This window comes from Vanacampus margaritifer, chromosome 2 (assembly GCF_051991255.1).
Source record: "Vanacampus margaritifer isolate UIUO_Vmar chromosome 2, RoL_Vmar_1.0, whole genome shotgun sequence".
Lineage (NCBI taxonomy): Eukaryota > Metazoa > Chordata > Actinopteri > Syngnathiformes > Syngnathidae > Vanacampus > Vanacampus margaritifer.
The window spans coordinates 28,420,043-28,443,752 of NC_135433.1; the positions used below are offsets into that span (position 1 = coordinate 28,420,043).

A 23,710-nucleotide genomic window follows, 5' to 3' on the forward strand; every position below is an offset into this window, starting at 1 on the left:
CGCTGGATAAAAAAAACGTCTCCTTTCTTCTTTTTTTGGTGGTCCGTGCCGCAGTTTCAGCTGTGCTCGAACGCGTCCTTTTCTTACACCCGATAGATTCCATACTCATCAATGTAAAAGCTTGCACTTGTAGTCGTGTTGTTTATCCCAAGTGTGTCAGGGTGAGCACTTCTTCTTCTACGAGTTATGGCGCAGAAGTGGAAACTTTTATTTTTATTTTATTTTTTGAGCATTCCAGCTTCTGCATATAGATGTGTAAAAATCTGTAATTTTAACATTTAAACTTGCTTAATGCAGCTTTTTTTGTAGTTAGTTGGTTTTAATTTTCACTCCAGTCCATTTCAGCTTAACTCACCTTAAGGCTTGTACAAGGTTGAGGTCTGCAAACTCGTGAAGCTCCACAAACGCCTGGAGCACCTTGATGTTGAAGTCATCCCTGAGAAAAAGAAGCTGCCACATTAGCAGTCTTGGCATTCAAACTCATCAGTGGGAAGACTGTACAGTACACAGTAAATTCTGTAGAGTAAATTTGACTCTATTTAGAGTGGGACCAATTAGACTCAGTTTTAGAGTAATATTTACACTTGAGAGAGAGTAAAATAAGGAATTGGAAAAAATAAAAAATAAAAGTGATTCAAGGGAGAAGGAATAAACTCACAACCTTCAGCTTGGGAGACAGCCGATCTACTCCCTGAGCCACGCAGCTCCTGCTTTCTGTTTGTATATCGCTCGTGTCCGCAGCAGCTGATTCCATGGAAATCTTCCAAACTCCAAGAGACCAAAAACAATGTCTTTGGTCTCTTGGAGAAAAGCAAACAGTAGAAGGGGCATAGCTGAGGTGGTAGTGTGGCAGTCTCCTAAACTCCTATTTTTTTAAATTTTTATTTTGCTCTCTTCCTAGTGTAAATCGTAGCCTACTCTAAAACTGAGTCAATTTGGTAGAGTCAAATTTACTTTACAGAATTTACTGTGTACTTAATTAGATATTTAAAGGGGAAGTCAACTCCCAAAATGTTTTTTTGACAATAATATGTTCAATGCAGCCCCACTGGTCTAAATATGTTATTCTGTTTAATATTGCATAAGGGGAATATGAGTTAAGCAGCAAAATCCAGCCGTTTTTATCCATCTCAGGGGGCGGCTATTTTGCCACTTGCTGTTGAGTGAAAATGACACCATAGTTGCTCAGGGCTCAGGTAACAACCAATTACAGCTCAGCTTGACAAAACAGGTGAGCTGTGATTGGTCATTGCGTAATATTAACCAGAATACCATGTTTCGACTAGTGAGGTCACATATTGTCAAGAAATGTTTAAGGTTGACTTCCACTTTAAGGTAACTGTACTTCAGATACGTATTTATTTCCATGATGAATTTTTTTACTTTTCTTTAAAAACAGCCAACAAATCAATTCTTCTGTATTTACCAGCCTTTTTCTAGTATCTGCACATCTATTTAAGTACAGAGCGCAAATACATTGGCCACCTCAATATGAAGCAGAATGTTTGCATAGCGACTTTATTGACTCGGCCCCCGCCTCGTAAACCTGAAAATCATTTCTCCTCATGTTCACTCCAAAGCATACCGGATGTGAGCGAGTGATGATGTGAGGATCAAGAATGCTGGACGAGGACTCACCGTTCCCCTAAGTAGTCCCCGATCACGGTCTTGTTAAGCCCCTCGCCTTTGTAGAGGAACTGTGCGATGTCCTCTGGCGTGTTCTGTAGGAGGTCGTTTTCCAGAAGGAACTGGATGCCCTTTAAACATAACATAAATAATCTTAACTCTGACAAATTGGACGGCAATCAAAATAGACTAATTGTCATTCTTTCACCCTTTTCTGACCTTTTTGGGGTCCATGTTGAACTTCTTCCTCCCCATGGCGATCTGCTTGTTTCTTTGTGTGGTTTTGCTGCATAGAAAAACAGAAGCAGCCATGACGTGACAGTTAAATTGTACGGCGTTGACAAAAGCGTCCCCATGTTTGCTCGTTGTTCAACTGACATATTGTTGGCTGGCCAACGATGTTTGTTTGGGATCAGTTTTATAGAGCTGCTCCAGTAAAAGCTGTAATTGCAGTTCACGCCACATTTTGCACCAGCCCCGTGGGGAGGGCTTTCCACCGTGATGCCGGTCCCCCATGTTTGCGAGGAGACAAACAAGTCCAAAGCGGTTTGGCTGCTGCACCTGGGACGCGTGACCTCACTCCACCTCATCAACCAATCAGATGAAAGCTTCTGAAGCCAGGCGCCTAGCTAATGTTTAGTCTGGGGGATTACAACACACACACACACACACACACACACACACATACTACACAAATACAAGTTGTTCCTCACGTTTACATACACACACAGGAGAGAAAGTAACTACAGTATAGAACATGTAACTTCTTATTGTATGATTTTTGAAAGACAACTATTAACATTAATACATTACACATCCATATTCATTGCTCAAGAACGCTCTATTCTCCTTTTAGACACCTGAGCTATTCTCTGCTAGTCACAGGTATAAAATGGACCACAAATGCAGCGTACAATACTGTAAAACTACCTTTTCATAACAAGTTAACAGCAGCTAACCTGTAAAAAAAAAAGTTATATATTTGTTTGTTTTGTTTTTTTAGGGGCGGCCATTTTGCCACTTGCTCTCGACTGAAAATGACATCACAGATGTTCAGGGCTGAGCAAATGGCCGGGTTTTGCTGCTTAAGTCATATTCCACAAGCGCAATATTAATTATAATAACGTATTTAGACTAGTGTTGCTAGAACACATATTATTGTAAATAACATTTTTGACTTGACTTCTGCTTTAAAGGTGCAATGTGCAGCTCAAAAAGGTATTATTAAAGCTTCTTCTACATCATGCATGCTCCACTAATGCCCAGATAAGAAGAGCCTTGACGTTTTAACAAATCAGCTTTTATCTTTCCTTCAGTGTGGAGTGTTCGCCCCGAACACAGCACAGTTTCTTGAGGGGTGGGAGGGGTGAAGTGGCGCCATGCACAAGCGTTACACAGAGGCTGCAGTTACGCTTTAGGCCAGAGGTCAAGAGTAAAAAAGTGACCAAGTCCTCAATACTCCTTTAAAGAAGTTACATTTTGTATTTTTTTTTTTTACTTTGTTTTATTTAAAATAAGTCAATTAAACAAATATCGAATGAGATAAATAATTATTGAATTTGAATTAACCAATTTAAGGGGGGACAATAAATTACAGGATTCTTTATAATGATTTCAGTTGGCTAAGAAATGTTAAGTTTGAAGCAAATTTATTAAATTAATGTAATTTTTTTATGTTCTTCCTATGGAAAATGTGAACAACTGGAAATCTTTGGCAAGTGGAAAATCGGAGCTTCATCACAAAAGTGAACGCAAAAATCTTGCATATGTGAGCTGGGGCCTATCCCAGTTGCAATTAAGGAAGAAGTGAGGTACACCTTAAACCGGTCACTATTTAGTCACAAGGGCAGATATGGACAAACAAGCACTCACATTCACACCTACAAAAAATCTAGACTAGCGTTTTCAGTTAACATAACAAGCAACTCAACACAGAAGGGCCAAAATTGGGATTTGAACCTGAGATTTCTTGACTGTAAGACAGATGTTCTAACCACTAACAAACTGTACTATTGATCCAAATTGGGGTTGAAATGTACAACTTGTAAGGCATTCCAACTCCACCAAAAATTATTTTTCAAAATTCTTCATGCTAGAATATAGCTATGAATTAAAATATAATAATAGGAAAAATGGACAACAATGCAAAACTCACCTCTCCCCCACGCAGGTTAACTGCTCGATTTCCGTCATGACTTCTGCTATCTCGAACTTCAGCCGCTGCCGATAAAAAAAAGAAAAAAAGAAAAGCATTAGACTCTGCTGACACACAATATGTTTTATTAATTCTCCACAAGACAGAGGGACGTCTCTCATCTAACTAAATAATGAAACAAAATGACACGCTGTTGAAAAACAAATATCCGCTACTCACTTCAATATCATCCAGCAGTTCTTTTTTCCTGCGCCGGATGTTGCACAGCTCATCTCGCTCCTCCACCGACAAGTCTTCAGGTACTGGGGATGTAGAGAAAGGGAAAGTGAGGATGAGAAAGGACCTGCAGCCAGTCAGAGTGGCGGGGATTACGCTTGGTGCCGCCGAGCAAATATACTCAGTCGTGATGATGACCTAAATTAAAGCAGACAAAAGATGGCACAATACAGCAGAATGCCTTGAGATACGAAATTAATTTGGGAATGGAATTGTCATTAATGCGCTTCAGCCTCTACTGGATAAAGGAAAGGGAAACTACAACTCTATAAAATGATACTTTTTTCAAAACATAGCATAATTACAATTAAATAGAATGTAAAGAATGAAATAGATTGTGCCTCATGGTTTAATGCAGCAATTCATTTCATGGTGTTGTTCCTTTTGGAGTGATTCCGTGGCCACCAGGAGGCAGTATAATACAGCCAAGCAAACACAAATGAAAAACAGTTGAAGGTGACCAGAGGGATTAGTCTTTATTCACAGAGGTTAAAGAATATAGGCCTGTGAGTAACAAGATATTGTCTGTCTGCATGCCTGTCTACTTAAAGGGTTCTTAAACTGCCACTATTGATGCTAACATTAGCATGTCAATGACATTTTCCATTGTATGATAGCATTAAACGAGTGGACCAATCTTAGGGTTGTTTGAAATTAGGGGTGTCAAAATGAGTGTGTTCATTTTGAGTTAATTAAAGTTCCTTTAATGCCCCTAATTTATTTAATGTGCAATTAATGACCGCCCCTTACTTGGAGAGCCTATACTGGGGGAATTCCAGTCGCAACGCAGCAGACACGTCCACGTCAAAATTTAGCAGTGATAAATTTTATATTAATGCATAGAATTGTGGAGACTGGGGTCAAGTTGTATTTTAACATTTAAAAATTTTCAGAATTTCACAAGTTACTTCATATTAAATATTAGATAGATAGAAGAAAAATGCACCGAGCTCTCACCAATATTTTACAAATGGAATTATGCCATCTATTGGCAGAAAAATAACCTCAACACTAACCAATATCACACTCTTGTTTTTTAGAGTACAGTACATCTTTTTAATTTTAACAAAATTTTCTGAATTATTATAAAATTACTGATCAATGACTGAAAGATGCAGCCATATTTCTATCTATTTAAAAAAAAAAATCACTTTTTTTTAAGAGTATGAAAACGTAAAAAAAAAAAAAGAAATAAATAAATATATATATATATTGTAAATTTATAACAGACAAAAATTTGCAATTAATCGTGACTTAACTATTGAAGTCATGTGATTAATTGCGATTTTTTTTTTTTTAATCAATCTCCTGACATACCTATTTGAAATACTGTTTTGAATGACATTAAACTTCAATTTGGAGATTGAAGACTATTTGGTTTAAATATATATATATTTTTTTAGTATTTGCCAAACTGCTGCTTATTGTCAAGTGACTTGAATTGAGTTCACTGCCACCATACAACTGTCGTATCTCAAGTTGGCACTCACAAGTTGAAGCAAAAAAAAAAAAATGTCCGAATGATCGGCTTGCGCCTCTAAAAACGTATGTCAGGTCGCTCGCATTGAATTCATGGAATTCCACTGAATTCCATATTGACAGTACATGGACACGGTTGGAAAAGGGTTTTGCATTAGAAGCACATTTGACACACACACACCTGAGCATCTGTCACGGTGGCCTGGCTGCTTAAATATTATCTTTGATTCGCTTGTTGTCGGCTAATTAACACTGCAGGGAGTTGGAAGGAGCCCAAACACAAACACACACACACACACACACACACACACACATATATCTATCTCGCTTTGCAGCTCCCCAGGGACACCTACTTATCTGCCATTTAACCAAGCCACGGCAACCTTCGCTGTAGGACACACACACACACAGACGCACAGACGTAGCCCCCCCAACCCCCCTACACACACACACATACATCAGAAAACAGCAATCCGGTTGAGAGTGAGCTGACAGGAAGTAGGTCATTTTCACATGGAGTTATAGCAGATTGTGGCTCTCCTGTGCTTTCACTCTCTCATGCACACATATTATACATACAGTACTGTATGTACACACACACAGCTCAGTCTGCCCCCACCCCAGCACAAAGTGGGGGTGAGAGCTGATTGAAAACCCCCGAGTGAATCATTCGCCTAAGCAGCTTTGCAATTCACACACATTTCCCCCTCGGCTTTTGTTTCACCTTAACTGGAAATAATGAAAGCTTCGTCCAATCTGCACCATCTCTCTCTCTCTATTCTTAACTTCCTATACAAAACCGCCGCCGCCATAGCACTTGGTGTTTTAGGCCACAAATCACACAGAGCAATTCAACACGCTGGCTAACGGGTTAGCCGGTTATCAGCCAGCCAATTGAATTCTTATTCGCTGACACCCATGTCACTCACCAGACTTCAATGAAAAGAGCGCACACAATGATAGCTGCAAGTTATTTGGAATCAACACAAAAACAGGGCAGGCAGGAAACATGAATTGTGGAATTTCGTTACGACTCTAATGCTGCTGTCATTTATATGCAGTGTAACCGAACATCACAAGTTGTCTACCATGCTGTATTTTTAGCGAGGTAATGAAAGAGAAATAAGAGGAAAATCTTACAATTTGATGGTTATATAAAGTTCTGCTTTGTGTCAGAGAGGTATTTGTTTCATTGAGTAAGACTCAATGACTCGCTTCATTTTTTTTTATGTTCTTTCAGCATATCACATGCATGCAGCAACTTTAAGAATTATCTACACTGCATTTGCTTGTACTTTATGTATTTGTGGTGTGCTTAATAAATGCCTGAGTAAAATCATTCACACTAACGCATCTACCGGTAAGTCATGCGCCAAAACGAAAGATGATTTGATAAAATAGTAAGGAGCATTTTAATTAAAAAAGTTGCATTTTGACTCCAACTTGTTGTTTTTCAAGTTTTCTGCATCTTCATGACTGTATGTTCTGACAATATTTGCTTTTGATTACCATAGTTAACATTGGTGGGAAACACCAAAAGTTGTCTTTCGAGTCTATTCCTTGTAAAATACACACACAAAAAGTCAGGAAGTAATGTCTTTGGACTAACACGAGAGCTTTCTAATCCTTTTCAATGTAATTTCTAACAAATAAAATTTCCCAACTAAAATGACTTTCAATCATTTGGTATTCCTCTTTCGATAGTACAACTGATACATTAAACATGACTGTTCCAAGTTAGTACATTACCAAAGAGGCATCATACACATACAGTATATTATCAATGCAATTCCACTCACATTTAGCAAAACAATACACGGCAAATTAATTTCTTAGACATAACTTGTACACTTTTATTCCACAAGCACAAGTAACAACCAGCCTACAATGAATTATTATTTTTTTAATTATTAGACCCAGTGCAATAGGAAAAGATTTGCACAAGTACTTTCAAGTTGAATATGAAATACTGATCAGTCTTCTTCAGTATGTATAGTACTGTAGGACACTGTCTTTTAAGTGTTTCTTTTTCTGGCTAAAATCTGAGCGCTAGAAGAAGACGAGAGAAAAAAATCCCATGACTAGGTTCAAAATAAAACACTGATTGACTCGCTTGAGTCAGTCATAGGGGTCAGACCGAGGAAGAGATCACATGCTAATTTATTCACGCTGCTGATAACAGGGGGAAGGATTTTATGCACACAAATGAGCATATGACAACATAATCAATCAAAACAATTCTTTGTTGGGGTCCCTAACTGCAACACAGCAACTATTTAGTGTGATGAGGCCGAAGGGGGGAAAAAAAATTAAAAGTAGGTATTTGCCTTCTGAAAATGATTTCCAATGTGTTTACTAATTCTTTTTAACACACTTTTCTACTGGCTAAATGATACAATGCCAACACTAAAACTAAACAAAAAAATTTGAGACAAATTAATTTAAAAAAACACCTCAGCTCATTAGCAACTATAGATAATGTGTAGTGACAAACCAAAAGTAGCTCACAAGCAGGCTAACATAGCTGTTGACATCTTTACTCAGTGCTCCTTCAGCACAAAAGATGAACTCAAATTCGCAACACCTGTCATAGAAGATCCTAATTTAAGTCCTTTGTTCACTAAAAGTTGGTCGATGCAGCTTATACAGCTCACAGAAACATTTTTGCTCAGTCATCCATGTAAATATTCAGGATAATCTTCAATGCAAACACTGGAAAAAAAGTAGCCTACTTGGACACAACTAGATTGTCCATCCATCATCTACAGTTTATCCGGGGTCAGGTCGCGGGGGCATTAGCTTTAGGAGGGCCGAGTCGAGACGTAGTCTCTCCAGCATGTCCTGGGTCATCCCCGGGGACTACCGCCGGTGGGACATGCCCGGAACACCTCTCCAGGGAGGCGTCCAGCCACCTCAACTGGTTCCTCTCAACGCGGAGGAGTAGCGGCTCCACACTAAGTCCCTCCCGGATGACCGAGCTTCTCATCCTATCTCTAAGGGAGAGCCCGGATACCCTGCGGAGGAAACTCATTTTGGCCGCTTGTATCCGGGATCTTGTTCTTTCGGTCACGACCCACAGCTCGTGATCATAGGTGAGGGTAGTAGATCGACCGGTAAATCACGAGCTTTGCCTTTCGGCTCAGCTCCTTCTTCACCACAACGAACCGATACAGAGTCCGCATCACTGCAGACGCTCCGCCGATCCGCCTGCCGATCTCCCACTCCAACCTACCGTCACTCGTGAACAAGACCCCAACATACTTGAACTCCTCCACTTGTGGCAGGATCTCATCCCCTACCCGGAGAGGGCACTCCACCTTTTTCCGACTGAGGACCATGGTCTCAGATTTGGAGGTGCTGATTTTCATCCCAACCGCTTCACACTCGGCCGCGAACCGCTCCAGTGAGAGTTGGAGATCACGGCTTGAAGAAGCCAACAGTACCACATCATCTGCAAAAAGCAGAGGTGCAATGTTGAGGCCACCAAACCAATGCCTCGGCTGCGCCTAGAAATTCTGTCCATAAAAGTTATGAACAGAATCTGTGACAAAGGCGAACCATGGCGGAGTCCAACCCTCACTGGAAACAAATTTGACTTACTGCCGGCAATGCAGGCCAAACTCTGACAATGGTCGTACAGGGACCGAACAGCCCGTATCAGGGGGCTCGGTACCCCGTACTCCCGAAGCACCCCCCACAGGAATCCCCGAGGGACACGGTCAAGTCCACAAAGCACATGTGGACTGGTTGGGCGAACTCACATGCACCCTCGAGGACCCTGCCGAGGGTGTAGAGCTGGTCCACTGTTCCACGGCCGGGACGAAAACCAAACTGCTCCTCCTGAATCAGAGATTCGACTTCCCGACGGACCCTCCTCTCCAGCACCCCTGAATAGATCTTACCAGGGAGGCTGAGGAGTGTGATCCCTCTAAAGTTGGAACACACCCTCCAGACCACCACCCCGGTCTGCCAATCCAGATGCACTGTCCCCTTCGTGGGTATTTTTCTATTTCACTCTTCGTCTTTCTTACGTCCTTTCTGAAGAACGGTTGCAAAAAGCAAAACAGAAACAAACAGATCTAATATTTTGTTGCTGGCTGTGAAATTAGTTCTACTGAGGTGCTTGTCATCATTTTTGAAGAGGACAAAAAGTGCAGCAGACATCAGCGCACAACAGTGGAACACACAACCCAGGTTTGCAGGTGATGATTCAAAACTCCCCAAAATTCAATTTGGGAATGAATTAAAACAAAATCTTTGTCAAACTCCAAGTTGTACAACTTGAGGCAACGCTGTTATCTGCATTTGACCGAGTCAAAGTAACAAAACAGGATTCTCTCCACCTATTATTTAATGCGCAGACATTATTTTTATGCATGTCCGCTTTCCTCGTTAAGGGTGGCACTTGTAGCCAAATGTCAAGACATAACACAAAGCAACGAAGCGCCTCCTGATTTTTCCGTAGCTTTGCAGTAAGACAATGGACGGACAGGCGTCTGCTTTGATTGGGAATAAAGGGCAGGTCCTTCCCGTAACAATAGCAACCACGTAAACACGGTGTAGATATATTGGGAACACAAGCTGACGACAAATGTGTAAACTGCAAAGACACGTAAGCCACCGCTGGACTGAGAATAATGCAAGCATGCAGCGTATCCAAGTCAAAAACACCTACATGTGATTACGCCGGATAAAAATACATACCACATCGCCTTTTCCACTCTCTGGGTCCCATGCCATCAGCAGACAGCCTTTGGAGCTACTTATTCCCATTTATAGTAGAACATTGTACTACCTAGGTGTGCACTAAAAGTCATTTTACACCCACTCGCGGCTCATACTTTGATGCTTCAGCAGAAGCGACTAAACATACCCGTACACAGTACAGACTGACAGCTCCAAACATGACAGTTATAGCCAACATTTCTCCTTATGCAACCGGGCAGTCCAGACAAACCGGTTCACCTTGCCGCTACTCATCTCTTCTCGTCACGCTGGAAGCCGTCGACTCCCGCCTCTTCATTTCCATCTCACACAAGCATGCAATGTTCCTCTTCAAGTTTTCGTTGAAGAACATGCCGTTCTCACAAAAGGAAGCAGACGGCTTTAAAGGTCCCGTGCTGGGAGAACGATGCCTCCGCTTGCCGTTCACATCAGATCCATTTTGCTGTTACAGTCCGCTCATCTTCACAGCATCACCTGCTCAAAAGTGCAGAAATGACGCCTACCGGGACTGGAAATGGAAGAAAACATTTAGTTGGTCTCGCAGCTATAATAGCCTGCACTCTTCTGGGAAAACTTTCCACATGTTCATCCATACGAGATGTTCAAAGTTGTAAGGATAGACAGTCCCAAAATGTCTTGTTAAGATGAAGAAGTAGGGTATGTTTGCTCCGATGTGGAATGGTCTTGAGGAAAAGAAGTACAAATATTTGTAAATTTAAGAAATTGTATTTATTTTTTTAAATCAGTTTTGCTAAATATACTAGGGAGGAATAATAAAACAGTGGTTGGAAGTACAATTTTTGTTAAGGCATTTACAAAAAAATGTGATAAAGTAATAAGTGAGGTAAAATCGGGGTCGGACTAGATGAGCAGTTGCGTCATTCTATTCCATGTTAAACAGTAAGTCTTTTCGTTTGTAAATGAGTTTCTTTGGAAGTCATTATTATTATTTATGGAGAATGAAAAAATAGTTATATTTCATCCTTGTTTTGTGGAATAACTTAAATGTCTCTGTTTGTTATTTGTTTTTGACACAATTGTCAAATTATGCTCTTTTGTTTTATTGCCATTTTAAATGTTCAAAATAAAGTTGAGAAAAAAGCAGCTTGTTTTGACCATAGATGAACGCTGTTTTATGAACTCTGGTCCGATTGCTTGTAATTTGTAGCCAATCAGATAAGCCTTTCATGCAAAAGTGAAGAACTAGGACATTTCATCTTCATTTTAGCAAGTGTGAACGCTATCATCCAAACTCTGCTGTGATTGTTCGGATCGTGCAGTTCATTTGATCAAACAAGAACGCTATCATCCGACTTATAAGATTTATTACAAGTAAACTCTAGTGAACTCTTTGCAAAAGCAAAGTCAAGTCCATTTGTTTAGTGGTTTCAGTTACAGTCGATGTTGCTCCGTTAAGGCAGCGTTTTACCTTATGTATCATTTCCTTGTTACATGTGTCGTTACCTTGTTTTGCAAGCTGATAACGGATGAGGCCATCTGTCAGTGTGCCATCTGTCGACTGCAGACAGAGAGCGTTCTTATCACTTTGTCTCCACGTCGCACAGACTTTCACATCCCGCTCGCCTGATTGTCACGTCTCACAATAAATACCAGCCCAATTTAACCTACAATCGGCTGGCATGCATGTTTGCCATATACCTTAATGCCACATTTGTTTTGTCTTTCAGCTCTTTATTAATTGGCCACTTAGTCAGCAATTACGTGGATAAAATCAACTCCCATTTCAGCGAGACAAACAGGATAAATGAAGATGGTCATGCGTGACTGCAGTCTGCTTAAAATGGAACAGACGTAACAAATCGATTTATTGATCTGATAATAGGAGTTCTCTGTCCAATTGATTGCTAATTTAGTGCGTTTAGCAATTGAGGTAAAGAGGAGGGCACTTGTTTGACAGCTAGTTTGCTGCCTAAATAAGTCAACATGTCAAGATATTCACTGTGGTATAACTTGTTCCGGCAGCATTACAGTACTTGACTCAATACCATACTGGCATAGAAACAGAAGTTGATAGTATTCAGGGCAAGTCTTCCCATCCCTTTGAATATTAAACATAAACATTTTCGACTGAAGACATTTGGTCAAATATCCATCCCTAGAAAAAAACAAAAAAAAACAAATCCAACTTATTTCAGATCTTCTTGAACTACAAACAGCTGCTAGGGACTTATGTTGTAGTTGCTGGATGTGTTGCTCAAAGTTCTCCTGATAGGCTGCTTAGATTTTATAGGACAAGCACGTCCTTCAGAAAACATTTTAGCTGGCCAGGGTCCTGAGTGACTCACTCAGGAAATAGCTGGAGCGTCTCAGCCGGCCCACGGTCTGAGCGCTCCAGCACGTGTTAACAGTCAGAGCTTTGACTCTGGAGAAGAGGGACAGGCAGAAGATGAGAAGATATTCAAGCTGCCAAGTAAAAGGAAGAAGCGGAGGCGGGCAGATCGATTTTTTTTTCTTGTTGGGTGCCGGAGGTCTGACCTCAACTTTCAGCAGGCATGAGGCCTTTATTTAGCCTCCTACTTGGAATCATTTGACCGCTGCAAGCCGCATCAACACTCTATCAATAACCAATTTGATTAAGGTTTGCTTGAGATCGATTTGGTTTAGGTCTCTGGCGCCCTTAAGGCAACACTGAAGGGGTTGTGTGGCAAAGTAGATGGAAATGTCATGAATACGTCGGTAAGAAAACAATCCTTTCACAAAAACAACTGTTAAACACAATACGTGCTTTAGACAACTTTCCCTATATTCACCAGTTTTTAGAGCATGAGAGACCAACAAAGAATACCACACACATAACCGTATCCCCACCAACAAGCACCAGTCACCTCACCCAAATCTGTCTGTCGCAGTGTCAAAACTGACCTGTGAGAGGCAGCATCCAGCGCAAACAGACTGACGGAAATTACCAAGAAGAGTAGCAGTTGAAAAGCTAGAAGAAGCTAGGCTAACGTATGTTTTTATTGTGAAATATGTTACACAAACACTCAACACAACCAGCAATAACTGAAAAATGTTCGTTTGTCAACGCAAACGTTCGTTTTCCTTGCAGATTGGGGAAGAAAACGGGGTGGTAATGTCACTGCAAGTGTTAACCCATAAAAAGGACGTTCCATAAAACGCAGTTCAGGAGACGCAAAACATGAGTGCACTACACCCAGCTTTAGTTCAAAGACAAGCCACCGCCTGCATCCTTGGCGGGTGTCTTTAGAAGTGGCCATCACTGAGTTATTAATCATAATGGGTCATCATCTCTGGGTGCCATTGACACTCAAGCAGTGACTTAGCTGAGTTATAAGGCTACAGATTAAAGGACATACAGAGAAAGTGCACACACAGCACTCTACATGTGTGTGTGGAGTCAAGACCCTGACCTGAGGTGCAGCATTGATGGAGCTCATCAGCATGAACAGTTCTGGCAACACCCTTCATCTCCCACAGGACACAACATTAGGTACACATGCACAATGACCTGACACTTGAACATTTTTTTGGGGTCTGTTAGAGTCTCAAACGTATAAACCTTCCAGCCACTAGATGTCATTACCCTCCAGAATTGATCTCAGTCATTGAATTTACAATTCAAATAAATTCATTGAAATGCCAGTAATGCATTCCAGCCGCCCCACACCACACAAAAAAATGTTTTAGTAAAAGAAAAATACCACTGTATTGTATAATAAATAGAGATGTTTAATGCCAGTGCAAATATTCAACTCTTGAGAAGTCACCGATACCAAATACTGATACCACTATTATTTTTGATATATTAAATTCCCCAACCAAGAAAAAAAACAATGACAGATCAAAGAAAGACTTACGTATTCAAATATATTATTTTCCTTAACTCATTCAAACCCCAAAACGTATAAATAAGTTTTTTAATACTTTGTCCTGCACTTTCAAAAACATATTTATATTATATATATTTTTATGCTACCGCATACTTTGATGACTTTGATGCAGCCTCTGAACTGAAGCGAATGCTTGAAGCAATGGTGGTTATTACAAAAACGACCAGCAGGTGGCAGCAGAGTATAAGAGATCAGCTAGGGCCATGTTGCAACTAGCTCTTCTCCCCCAGTATTTTCAACAGGTTTGTGAATAATGATGAAACTTAACTATATGCTAATGCTAATTATTGCAAAACGGAAACATACCAACATACTTTTTTTCCTGATGAAAGAAGAGACTCTAATCATTCTTTTGGTTCCATGTATCTATAGCAATAGAACAGAATATTCTGTGGTCCTTGCAAAATCAGTCAGAATCCAGTAAAACAGCCAGGGGCGAAGGGGGTTGCTTCAGTGAAAATGGCTGGGAGTGAATGAGTTAACTCTTTCACTGCCACTGACGTTAAAAGACGTCAAGTAAAAACCTACGGAGGTCCGCCAATGACGTTAAAAGACGTCATCCAATTTTTTTTTTTGGGAAACGGGTGCAGGCAAGCCTTCCGCAGCTGTGGTGAAAGTTTCAAGCAGGTCTATTGAGCCTAATGACTATTTTTGGCCCCTAGAGGGCAGCGATGACTCTCTTTTGACAAGATTGGGTGGGCGTCAGTAGAAGACGTGAGGCGGGGCTAGAGTGTTAAGGGGACAATGGCTGAAGAAGCCATAATGGCGGCCGCTTGCAAGCAGCTCACGGTCGAGCCGTTTTTTTCAAAGACATCGACCAACGATAAAGAGCACATTGATGACGCCGATGATCATCATCGATGATGATGATGGTGACTCCGAGGTTGACGCCGAAGTTGGAAGCGCTGACGCGGCGGCTATGACGACGTCATAAAGGTTCACGGGCGAGCGATGCTGACACCGGAAAACACGGAGCACAACGCTCAGGCGGACGTTCAATCGGACGACGAAGAGTGCCCCGAGTCCAATGCATATTCATCGGAGGAGTGTGTACAGTCTGCTACTTGCTATTTATTCCCTGGAAAAAAAGGCCGTCAAGAAAGTGTAACGTCTGCACGCGAAACGGACAAAGCGAAAGTGAAACTAATCTGTTGTGCGAATCCTGGTCCCTCTCCTTGCACGCAGGAGAGCGTTATAAAAAAAACTGTATTTGAAACATCCACATAATTGTAAGTAGTACCACAGTTGCACACATTTGTAAATAGTTTGCGAAATTGTTTTGTCAAATTGTTACACTGTTGAATGGAAATAAACGTATTTTGCAACCAAAAAACACTTTTTCATTGTTGGTGAAAGCGTTTTACAGAAGTAAAGCACTATTTAGGTGTTTGTGGCATCATTCATGGACAAAAAGAAGTGTAGAATTCACTAGAGTGCATGAAATAACATCGTTTCACAAAAAGCTCTTTTTCTCCGCTTTTTGTTTCAAAACAGAGAATTTCGGTGAAAGTAACCATTTTCTATTGTTGATCACTGAAGAACGGAATAAGGTAGAAACAAAATCGGCTGGCACTGGCGACATCCCGTTTCTGAAAACGTCTGGCAGTGAAAGAGTTAATTGCACGAAATTAATGGCAGTTTTCTATTCTTCTCATTTCTACTTCCTGATCGTAAAACGTCCACTACAAGATGGCAGCCAATACTGATATTGGTTGTCATCACAAGTACCTTGAAATAAGGCTGGATATCACCCGATACTACTCGCCCATCCCTAATAATTGCGTGTTTGACTGGTTGTCCCATTCATTCAACAGCTAGAATTGCATTTGTGACTGTCACCCCTCATAGTTAGTGATGTATTTCAGGTAAAACTATTAGTAAAGGCAATTACAAAATTTCTAACAGAGATGTCGATTACTTTAGTGTTTTTTTACCCATCATTCTCACCCGCTGTCCCCCATGAATATTGGGGGTTTACTGTACATACACCGCCATGCAACGGTGCACATTCCTGCACACAAACAGGCCTCCACAAGTGAGATTTTGAAAAAGGCCACGTTTCGCTACATCGACTACCTGATTTCAGAGTCCACTTCACTATCCCGTGCATTTTTTTCCCATCCTGTCTCACCTCTCCTGGATGTACACAAATGAGTGCATGCACTTAACACACCGCCAGGCTGCTCAGATGGCCGCCCTGCTGTGCTCGCCGCGGCGACACGGTAAGCCCCCGCTGTCCTTCTCAGCGCTACGGAGCGACTACTTGGCCGCAAGAGCCGTCCCCTCCGCAGCACCAGCAGTGCCGTCACAGCTCATCCTCTCGCCGCATGAAGACAGAATGAATTTTGCATGATACGGCAGCAGCGGCAATACAGCTGCGGGGGTAGAAACATGCACATTGTGCAAAAAAGAAATCTGAAAGATGGTGAAGATGTGCTGAGCCATGTCAATGAATTGAATGACTCACTGACCCCAGTGAGCAAGTCACTGAGTGTTACAAATCCTTTCTGTGGCAGTGAAGTGGCCAGGGGCCCAGAGGGGGCTGCAAGATGCTGGAGGCTGGCCAGCTTGCACACAAACGCTCAAGCACACACACACACACACACAGGTTGGAAGACGAAAACAGAGATAACAGCAGAACACAAACTTGGTTTGCTTTACAAATTCAGGGGCATGCTGGGAGCAATCAAGCACTTGCAAAAATGCTATCAGAAGAAATTAGTGTTGAGGTTCCCCTGCAGGAAAACACTTTTTCCCCTGCTTTGAATGAATGCCTGATGATGTTTTTGTTAATGTTGAGCCAAAAGTGAAACAATGTGTGATATATAATATTATGATCACAAATAGTGGTTGGTTGTTGCAAACCAGGACACATTGAGAAGTTTAAAAAAATGGGCAAGAAATGCAACCTAGCCCAGGAGGCCTCCTCATATGATGTGCACCATGAAAGAAACAACAATCGGTATCAATCATAAGATACCAGTTCAAATTAAACTGCTGACAATCTGCGGAGTGACAGCAAATCTGAGAGGAATCGTCGTCAAAATGCTGAGAATGACGTAAATGTTGGGCCATGCTAAGATTGATGATATTTTGAGCACGGTCAGCTGGAAAGTTGGAAGCATACAACTATTGACCTCAAAATATTCCACATAATAAAAAAAATGACTGACATCCTGTATCGTCAATTGCTGAAAAGAAGATATTCTGACACATATGAAGGCCAATCTAGAGGAGGTTGTGATGAATACTAAAATCTAAAAGATGTAGTTTTCAGTTGACGTTTGTTCGTATGGTGTGCCGCAGTCTAACTCTCACCTAATGACATTTACAATAAATATTCACAGCAGTAAGTGTAGCAGTAACTCAGCATGTAGTTCCTTGTGTGCAGTTCATAACCTTGAAATGTCGTCCATCAGTGCCCATGTTAAATGTATAATGTTTTCATTGTTTTACATTCACAGTGAGTGCGTTGTTTTGTCACATCACATTTTTTCATCAGGGTGAAATCGATTGGCCCTGATTACAAGGCTTCCAAAGGGTGTTTCACTGCACTTTTCCTTACCGAAAGTCAGAACTGTACTACTTCCATGTTTTCTGGATCACAGCGTAAGAATCCAATGTTTCCCCCCGGGTGGAGATACTATATAATCACTTGTCCCTGTGAGTTCAGATCAGTTCAAGGTGATCAGTGAATTAAGTGGGAACCCAGAAGGAGATTCACGGGATGATCATCAAGAATGCAACAGCATTTGTTGGGGGGGAAAAATCTGCACTCTGCTTCAGTTGCACTGGGAGGACAGAAAACAGGTCTGGCCGAGCACTGGATGTTCCGGTGCACAGGGCACGGGATACACCTTTTTCCTGCATCTACTACAGGTCAAACAATCTTTGGCCGTTTACAGAAGTGTTCCTACGCTCCCTTTTCCTGTCCGTTCGACATTCTCTTCCTTTCCATGAACCTGAACGCCGCGCCACCACCCATATACACGTCATTGCGAAAAGAAACCCAATTTGCAAATGAAGTCCCAAATTAAGTCTGGTATCCACATGACTCCAGACTCACGAGACATTAAGCAGGCAATTTGTCTCTGATACTTTCCACTCAACCTTGTCTCAGTTGATCTTAAATGCATGTCATTGTTTGTTCGCCTGAGAGGAAATTGGATACATACGCCAAAAGAACATGTGTGCTTTCTCTGTTAGCTGCTCCAGACACAAAAACAACACGAGTCAGTCGCTTATGAAAAGTCCAAGTGGAGCTCCAGTTGCTCTTCAAGCTTATCATGTATGGGAGTCGGCCAAGTCCAGAGCTTTGACTTCCATATGGCTCAGTCCGGTGTAGTCTAATGGAATCAAACTAACCAAGAGGATGTCTCTGCAAAATGTAATCTGATTTGAGAGATCTGTGAGGCCAAGCTCAACGAGGGAGCTCTCATGTCAGTCTGGTGACGCCCCAAACAGAAGCCAAGTCTGATAGCTTTTTGCCAGCATTTGAATCATTTGGAAAGAAGTTGTTGGGAAGACTTGGCTTACAAACCTGCATGTACTTCACCCTGGACAGGTCGCCAATCAACTAATCAAACCCCTGAGTGCTTAGCATGACTATGACACTATCACTAATGTAAATCCTGTGATGGACCACAATATGGACTGGTTCCTGCTTGTTCATCTTTAAGTCTTTGCCCCCTTAAGGTGCTTTCCCACTGTATCACCTAAATATTTTTCAAACACCCTAAGGTCCTTCACCACTTAACATTCGAAGAGTGTAAAACCCCTTTCTGGCAAATTGGTTTCAGCAGAAGTTGCCCAAGTGAGACATTGCCTGCAGTGCAAGACACACAGTCGCTACAGCATCAGTACCAGTGGGTGGGACTGACACAATTGTTTTCCACACAAAAGGGGCGTAGGCAGTGAGTCAAGTGTTAGACTTGAAAGACTTCATGCTCTGATCGCAGCTTGTCGCTACCCTCCTCTGATATGCCACTCATACGACGTCGGAAGCCGGGATGACTTCAGAGTGACCTGCTGTGAGGTTGGCTGGAGACCAGTCCAAGGTGTACCCTGTGTCTTGATGGATGGATGGACGTTGGTGAGCTGCACTTTACTGCTTTGTGTGCTTCCTAAAGGGCAGAGTAAACACCCACAGCTTTGACAACTGCACTTTCCTGCCAATATTTGCAATGACGGTGAACCGGTTCATTTGTGACTTGGCCAAGAAACCACTAAGAGGTTGTACACAATCAAAGCCCAGTTTGTTCCGATGTGTGACGACTCCACTCCACTCGACCACTTCACAGCATGTGGGCTGCGGGAACAAGAGAGCAGCTGCAAGCACCACAAGCGGGATCTTGAATGGAACGGGAAGCTGTCTGTCCCATGAAAGGCACTGACATCTCCGAATCGGGACTGGTGTGCGTCATAACCCCACAGACCGCACACTTGAAACGGCCGGTTTTTGCACAACATGCAACAAGAGCGGACTTGCCAATTCATCCATCACCATCCATGATGAAGTTTGAGCACATTCGGTCCGTGAACAAACAAAATACAGTAGCACTATGCGAGATCACAAAGGTGCTGTCAAAGTCAGTCGTGTAGAACAAGAAAGAGTTACGGTGAGACACACTGTGGCAAAGCTTTGTGGGTGTTTTGGCAGTCATCCATCCCAGCTGATTTGAGGCAAAAGGCAGAGCACACCCTGAACTGGTCACAAGTCAGTCACCGAGTGATTGGCCATCAACACCGTGCTCCTGCACACAAGTCAAGCGAATGAGGCACGTCATTGTTTATCCAACCAGCATGTTGCAGCGAGCATTGTATTGTTGACCGTCATGCGTGGAATATGTTTTTTCTAAGCCTTGCAGAAATAACCAACTGCACCTTCGCTTCCTTTATCGTCTGAAGCCTGAGACTCCAGAAAGGGAACTGAAAACACATTCTTCACATAACAGAAACCATGTGTAGTAATTTAACCAGTAAATACAAAGAGTTTAACACTTCTTCTAAATTGGACTAGACACCTCCCGTGTTAGTTTTCGGTGACCCTTTCCCAACTGTAGGGAGAGTGTAGGAGTAAAGAGTGACTCAAGATTAAATGCATAAGATGATCTGATGTTGGGTTAGGTTAGGGGCTTGCGGAGTTCATTATTATGAAAGTGAACTTCTTTTGCTAGATAACCAATTGATAGGAATATCTCCGGCCCTGCGTACCTCTTTGGCTATTTTCCAGCTTTTGTCTGGCACTTTATCCCGCCTCCACAGACACTCACACATTTTCCCTCTCAGTCATCTCAGCATCCAGCACAACTATGTCTCCCGCCTCCCGATCACATTTTGTTCTTTCCACACACTTGTCAGTAGAGCTGAAAAATTTCAGGAATTTTCATACTTGGAAATTATCTGTGTGAATTAATGGCAATAAATGGGATAAACCAGGAATGGTATAAATTTGATGGTTAGCTCTTAATAAGCAACTTAATAAAGTTGTAGAAAATACATTTTACAAGATCTTCACTTTTGGCACCTTGAAACTTTTCGAAGGTGCCACTCTTAAATTTTGACCCTCAAAATCGTACCACTTCATCACCAGAAGATAAACGCATCTGTCTCTGTGTCTCTGTCTCTCTCTCTCTGTCTCCCCCCCCCCCACTCTCTCTAATAGTTTATTTCTCTCTTCCTCCCAAGCTATGTCTCTGCAGGTTTCCTACTCTCTTCCCATCCTCTTGCTACCTTCTCTCATTTCTCTCTTGCTCTATCACTCTCTCTTCCATCCATCCATCCCTCTCTCTCTCTCTCTCTCTCTCTCTCCTCATCCCTCTCTTGCTCTATCACTCTCTCTTCCATCACTCTCTCTTCCTCTCTCTCTCTCTCTCTCTCTCTCTCCTCTCTCTCTCTCTCTCTCTCTCTCTCTCTCTCTCTCTCTCTCTCTCTCTCTCTCTCTCTCTCTCTCTCTCTCTCTCTCTCTCTCTCTCTCTCTCCTCTCTCTCTCTCTCTCTCTCTCTCTCTCTCTCTCTCTCTCTCTCTCTCTCTCTCTCTCTCTCTCTCTCTCTCTCTCTCTCTCTCTCTCATCCCTATCTCCTCTCATTTCTTTCTGTCTTGCTATGATGTCTCATTCCCTCTCTCTCTATCTCCTCCTTGCTCCCTATCCCCCCCCCCTCCAGAAAATCCTCCCATCTGAGCGACCAGCATCACTGCGGGTGCATGCGGGCTGCGGGGGTGTGCGAGTGGGTGCAAGTAAAAAGGAGACGATCGCCGCTGAACACCAGACTCCATACGACGACAGTGCGGCAGCCGGGACACCACACACGCGTGTACCTTTTACAGCCCGCAGGTTGCGAATCGCATGGCTGGAATAACAGCACCATATGGGCGTCTGGTTTCGCGCTCACGTGTGCCCCCTCCGTAGGCCAAGCCGGCGGCACACAGCACAATGACAGCTTTATGCCCCGCCGCCGTACACCTCGTTACTGTACATCCTGCAGATCTGCGAGAGTCAGGTCTGGTTGGTGGAAAAACAAGTGTGGTTTTCCCCACCTGTGCCGGTCAGGAAAAATTGGCCTTCTGATAGCTTTGTGAGCGCCAGACTCAGCAGAGTTTGCTGAACTAAGTGTGGCCTCGTTTTGAAGTGATGTGCAGTGAAGCCCCACTAGTTGGCGGTTCACCGTCCACACTTTATCGCAGATTTTTGCGTGAAGAGAAAAGCAGAGTATGCCTGGGAGTAATATTCTATGCTTAGTTTTTATGTGTTGATGCTCTATATGTGTTAAGTAGCAGTTGTTTGAAGGTTTATAATTACCATAGCATCTATGCTAATTTCTATTAGCCGGTCAACGGTGTTACGCATTATATATTAGCATTCAACTAACAGAAGCTTGCTTCGAAATGATGTGATTAACTTAAACATTATGGTGTTCAAGGAAACGAAAGAACATTTGTGCCTAATTTTTTAAGAACTGCTCAAGTGAGTCTTCAAGTAATGTTACATGACAGTCTCACAATTCTTGGCAGGGAGGGAGTAAAAACAGTTGTTAAAGAATACTTTAAAAAGCGTGTTTTATTGAGTTTAAATGTGTTCTGAGAGCGCGGGAGGGATTATATCGCAGATTTTCACCTATTGCAGTTGGGTCTAAATTGACGGGGTTACAATGTGTCATGCATATCAACTTTTGCATGAAGTCAATTTGTGTCTATGGATATTAGAGTAATTGATTTGTGATATTATTAGGAAAAAGTGTCTAAATTTTATTCGACAAAAGTCATGTTGTCACTTCAATAAGATCTTGCTACAAGAAAAAATAAGTCCTAATTATTTGGAATAAAGTCCTAATATTATCTAGGAAAAAAGTTTCCATTTGAGAAGAAACTGATCATTTTACTATAAGAAAATTTTAATATTATGAAAACAAAAAAAAAATACAGGATAGCTGCAATTTGCAAGAAAAAAAGTTGGAATTGTAAATAATAACTTTGCAGTATTCAAGAATTTTATGAGAATAAAGTGGTCATTTTACAAGAATACATTTGTAGTAAAATGATGAAAACAATTTTAGAGAATAAAGTCACATTATTGCGAGAAAAAAATGCATATGGTTACATGAATAAAATCGTAGTATTATCCTCAAAAATATTTCATGGAATAAATCAGGAAAAAAATATTCAATGAGCATCAAGTAATTATTCAACTGGAACAAAGAAGACTGAATTACTGTATATGGGCATGTGTTACAAAAGTAAAGTTGTGTTTTTTATGGGGAAAAAGGTAATTATTTTAAGGTATTGTATTCTGTTGAGACAACAGAAACATAATTTCATAGAATAAAGTTTTAACATTACAACAACAAAAAAGTCATCATTTATGAAAATAAAGTAGTAATTTTACATTAGTAATATTAGGGTAGAGAAAACCTCAATATTACAGAATAAAGTCGTAATTTTACAGGAATATAATTGTATAATTATGTGAGAAAAGTTCACAAAACAAAGTCATAGTACGATAAATTATTTTCATGTTACAAGAATACAATTTTAATAATACACTTGTTTTGTTTGACCAGTTTGACAGCCTTCCATTAAAATAATTAATCGTTACTCTCATAACATTATTATTGTTGTTGTTGATCCAGTAGCTTGGCTAACAGCAAAAGATACCTGTTGCGCAGCAGTCCTACTCGTCACTGCAGTCAGTCTCGTGATTCTCAAAAAGTGAACTAATATTTTAGCTAAGTCATTGTTCAAAAACAAACCTTTTCGTAAAGATTAACGAAAAATGTACTTAAAAAGTCAAATAAATATAACTGAATTGTACTTTAATTTGTTACTCCCTTCATTTTCTTGGCTTCTAAGACATTTTCATTCATGCTAATACTGTATGTTTGATTGTAGGTCATGTTTTTAAATTTCTGTAATTTAATTTGTATTCAATTCAGTGCATCACTTTCCTGTGCATTGGAACCAGTCACTGGTCTAGTGGACATAAATAAATGAAATAACATAACACTTGCATGATGATGATGAAGATGAGGATGAGGATGAATTGAGGGCTGATTGCAAGTGTCATTGCCACAATGCAGGTTGA

The 23,710-nt window shown here is 41.4% G+C and overlaps 1 protein-coding gene across 4 annotated transcripts in view; it reads right to left on the reverse strand.

Moving 5' to 3' along the window:
• LOC144043642 (cytohesin-3) overlaps nt 1-23,710 on the reverse strand; it is a 40,204-nt gene that overhangs the window by 15,971 nt on the left and 523 nt on the right. Inside the window, exons 1-6 of one of the 4 annotated variants that reach the window (XM_077557504.1) lie at nt 10,241-10,432; nt 4,001-4,083; nt 3,782-3,846; nt 1,846-1,912; nt 1,639-1,757; nt 356-436 (exon numbers count right to left, since the gene is read on the reverse strand). In XM_077557504.1, the coding sequence (XP_077413630.1) occupies nt 356-436; nt 1,639-1,757; nt 1,846-1,912; nt 3,782-3,846; nt 4,001-4,083; nt 10,241-10,271 (446 nt within the window). In that variant the 5' untranslated portion in view covers nt 10,272-10,432. Of the gene's footprint in view, nt 1-355; nt 437-1,638; nt 1,758-1,845; nt 1,913-2,004; nt 3,731-3,781; nt 3,847-4,000; nt 4,084-10,240; nt 10,435-23,710 lie in introns of those variants that run through there. The other 3 variants (XM_077557506.1, XM_077557505.1, XM_077557502.1) reach the window with 3 other exon arrangements.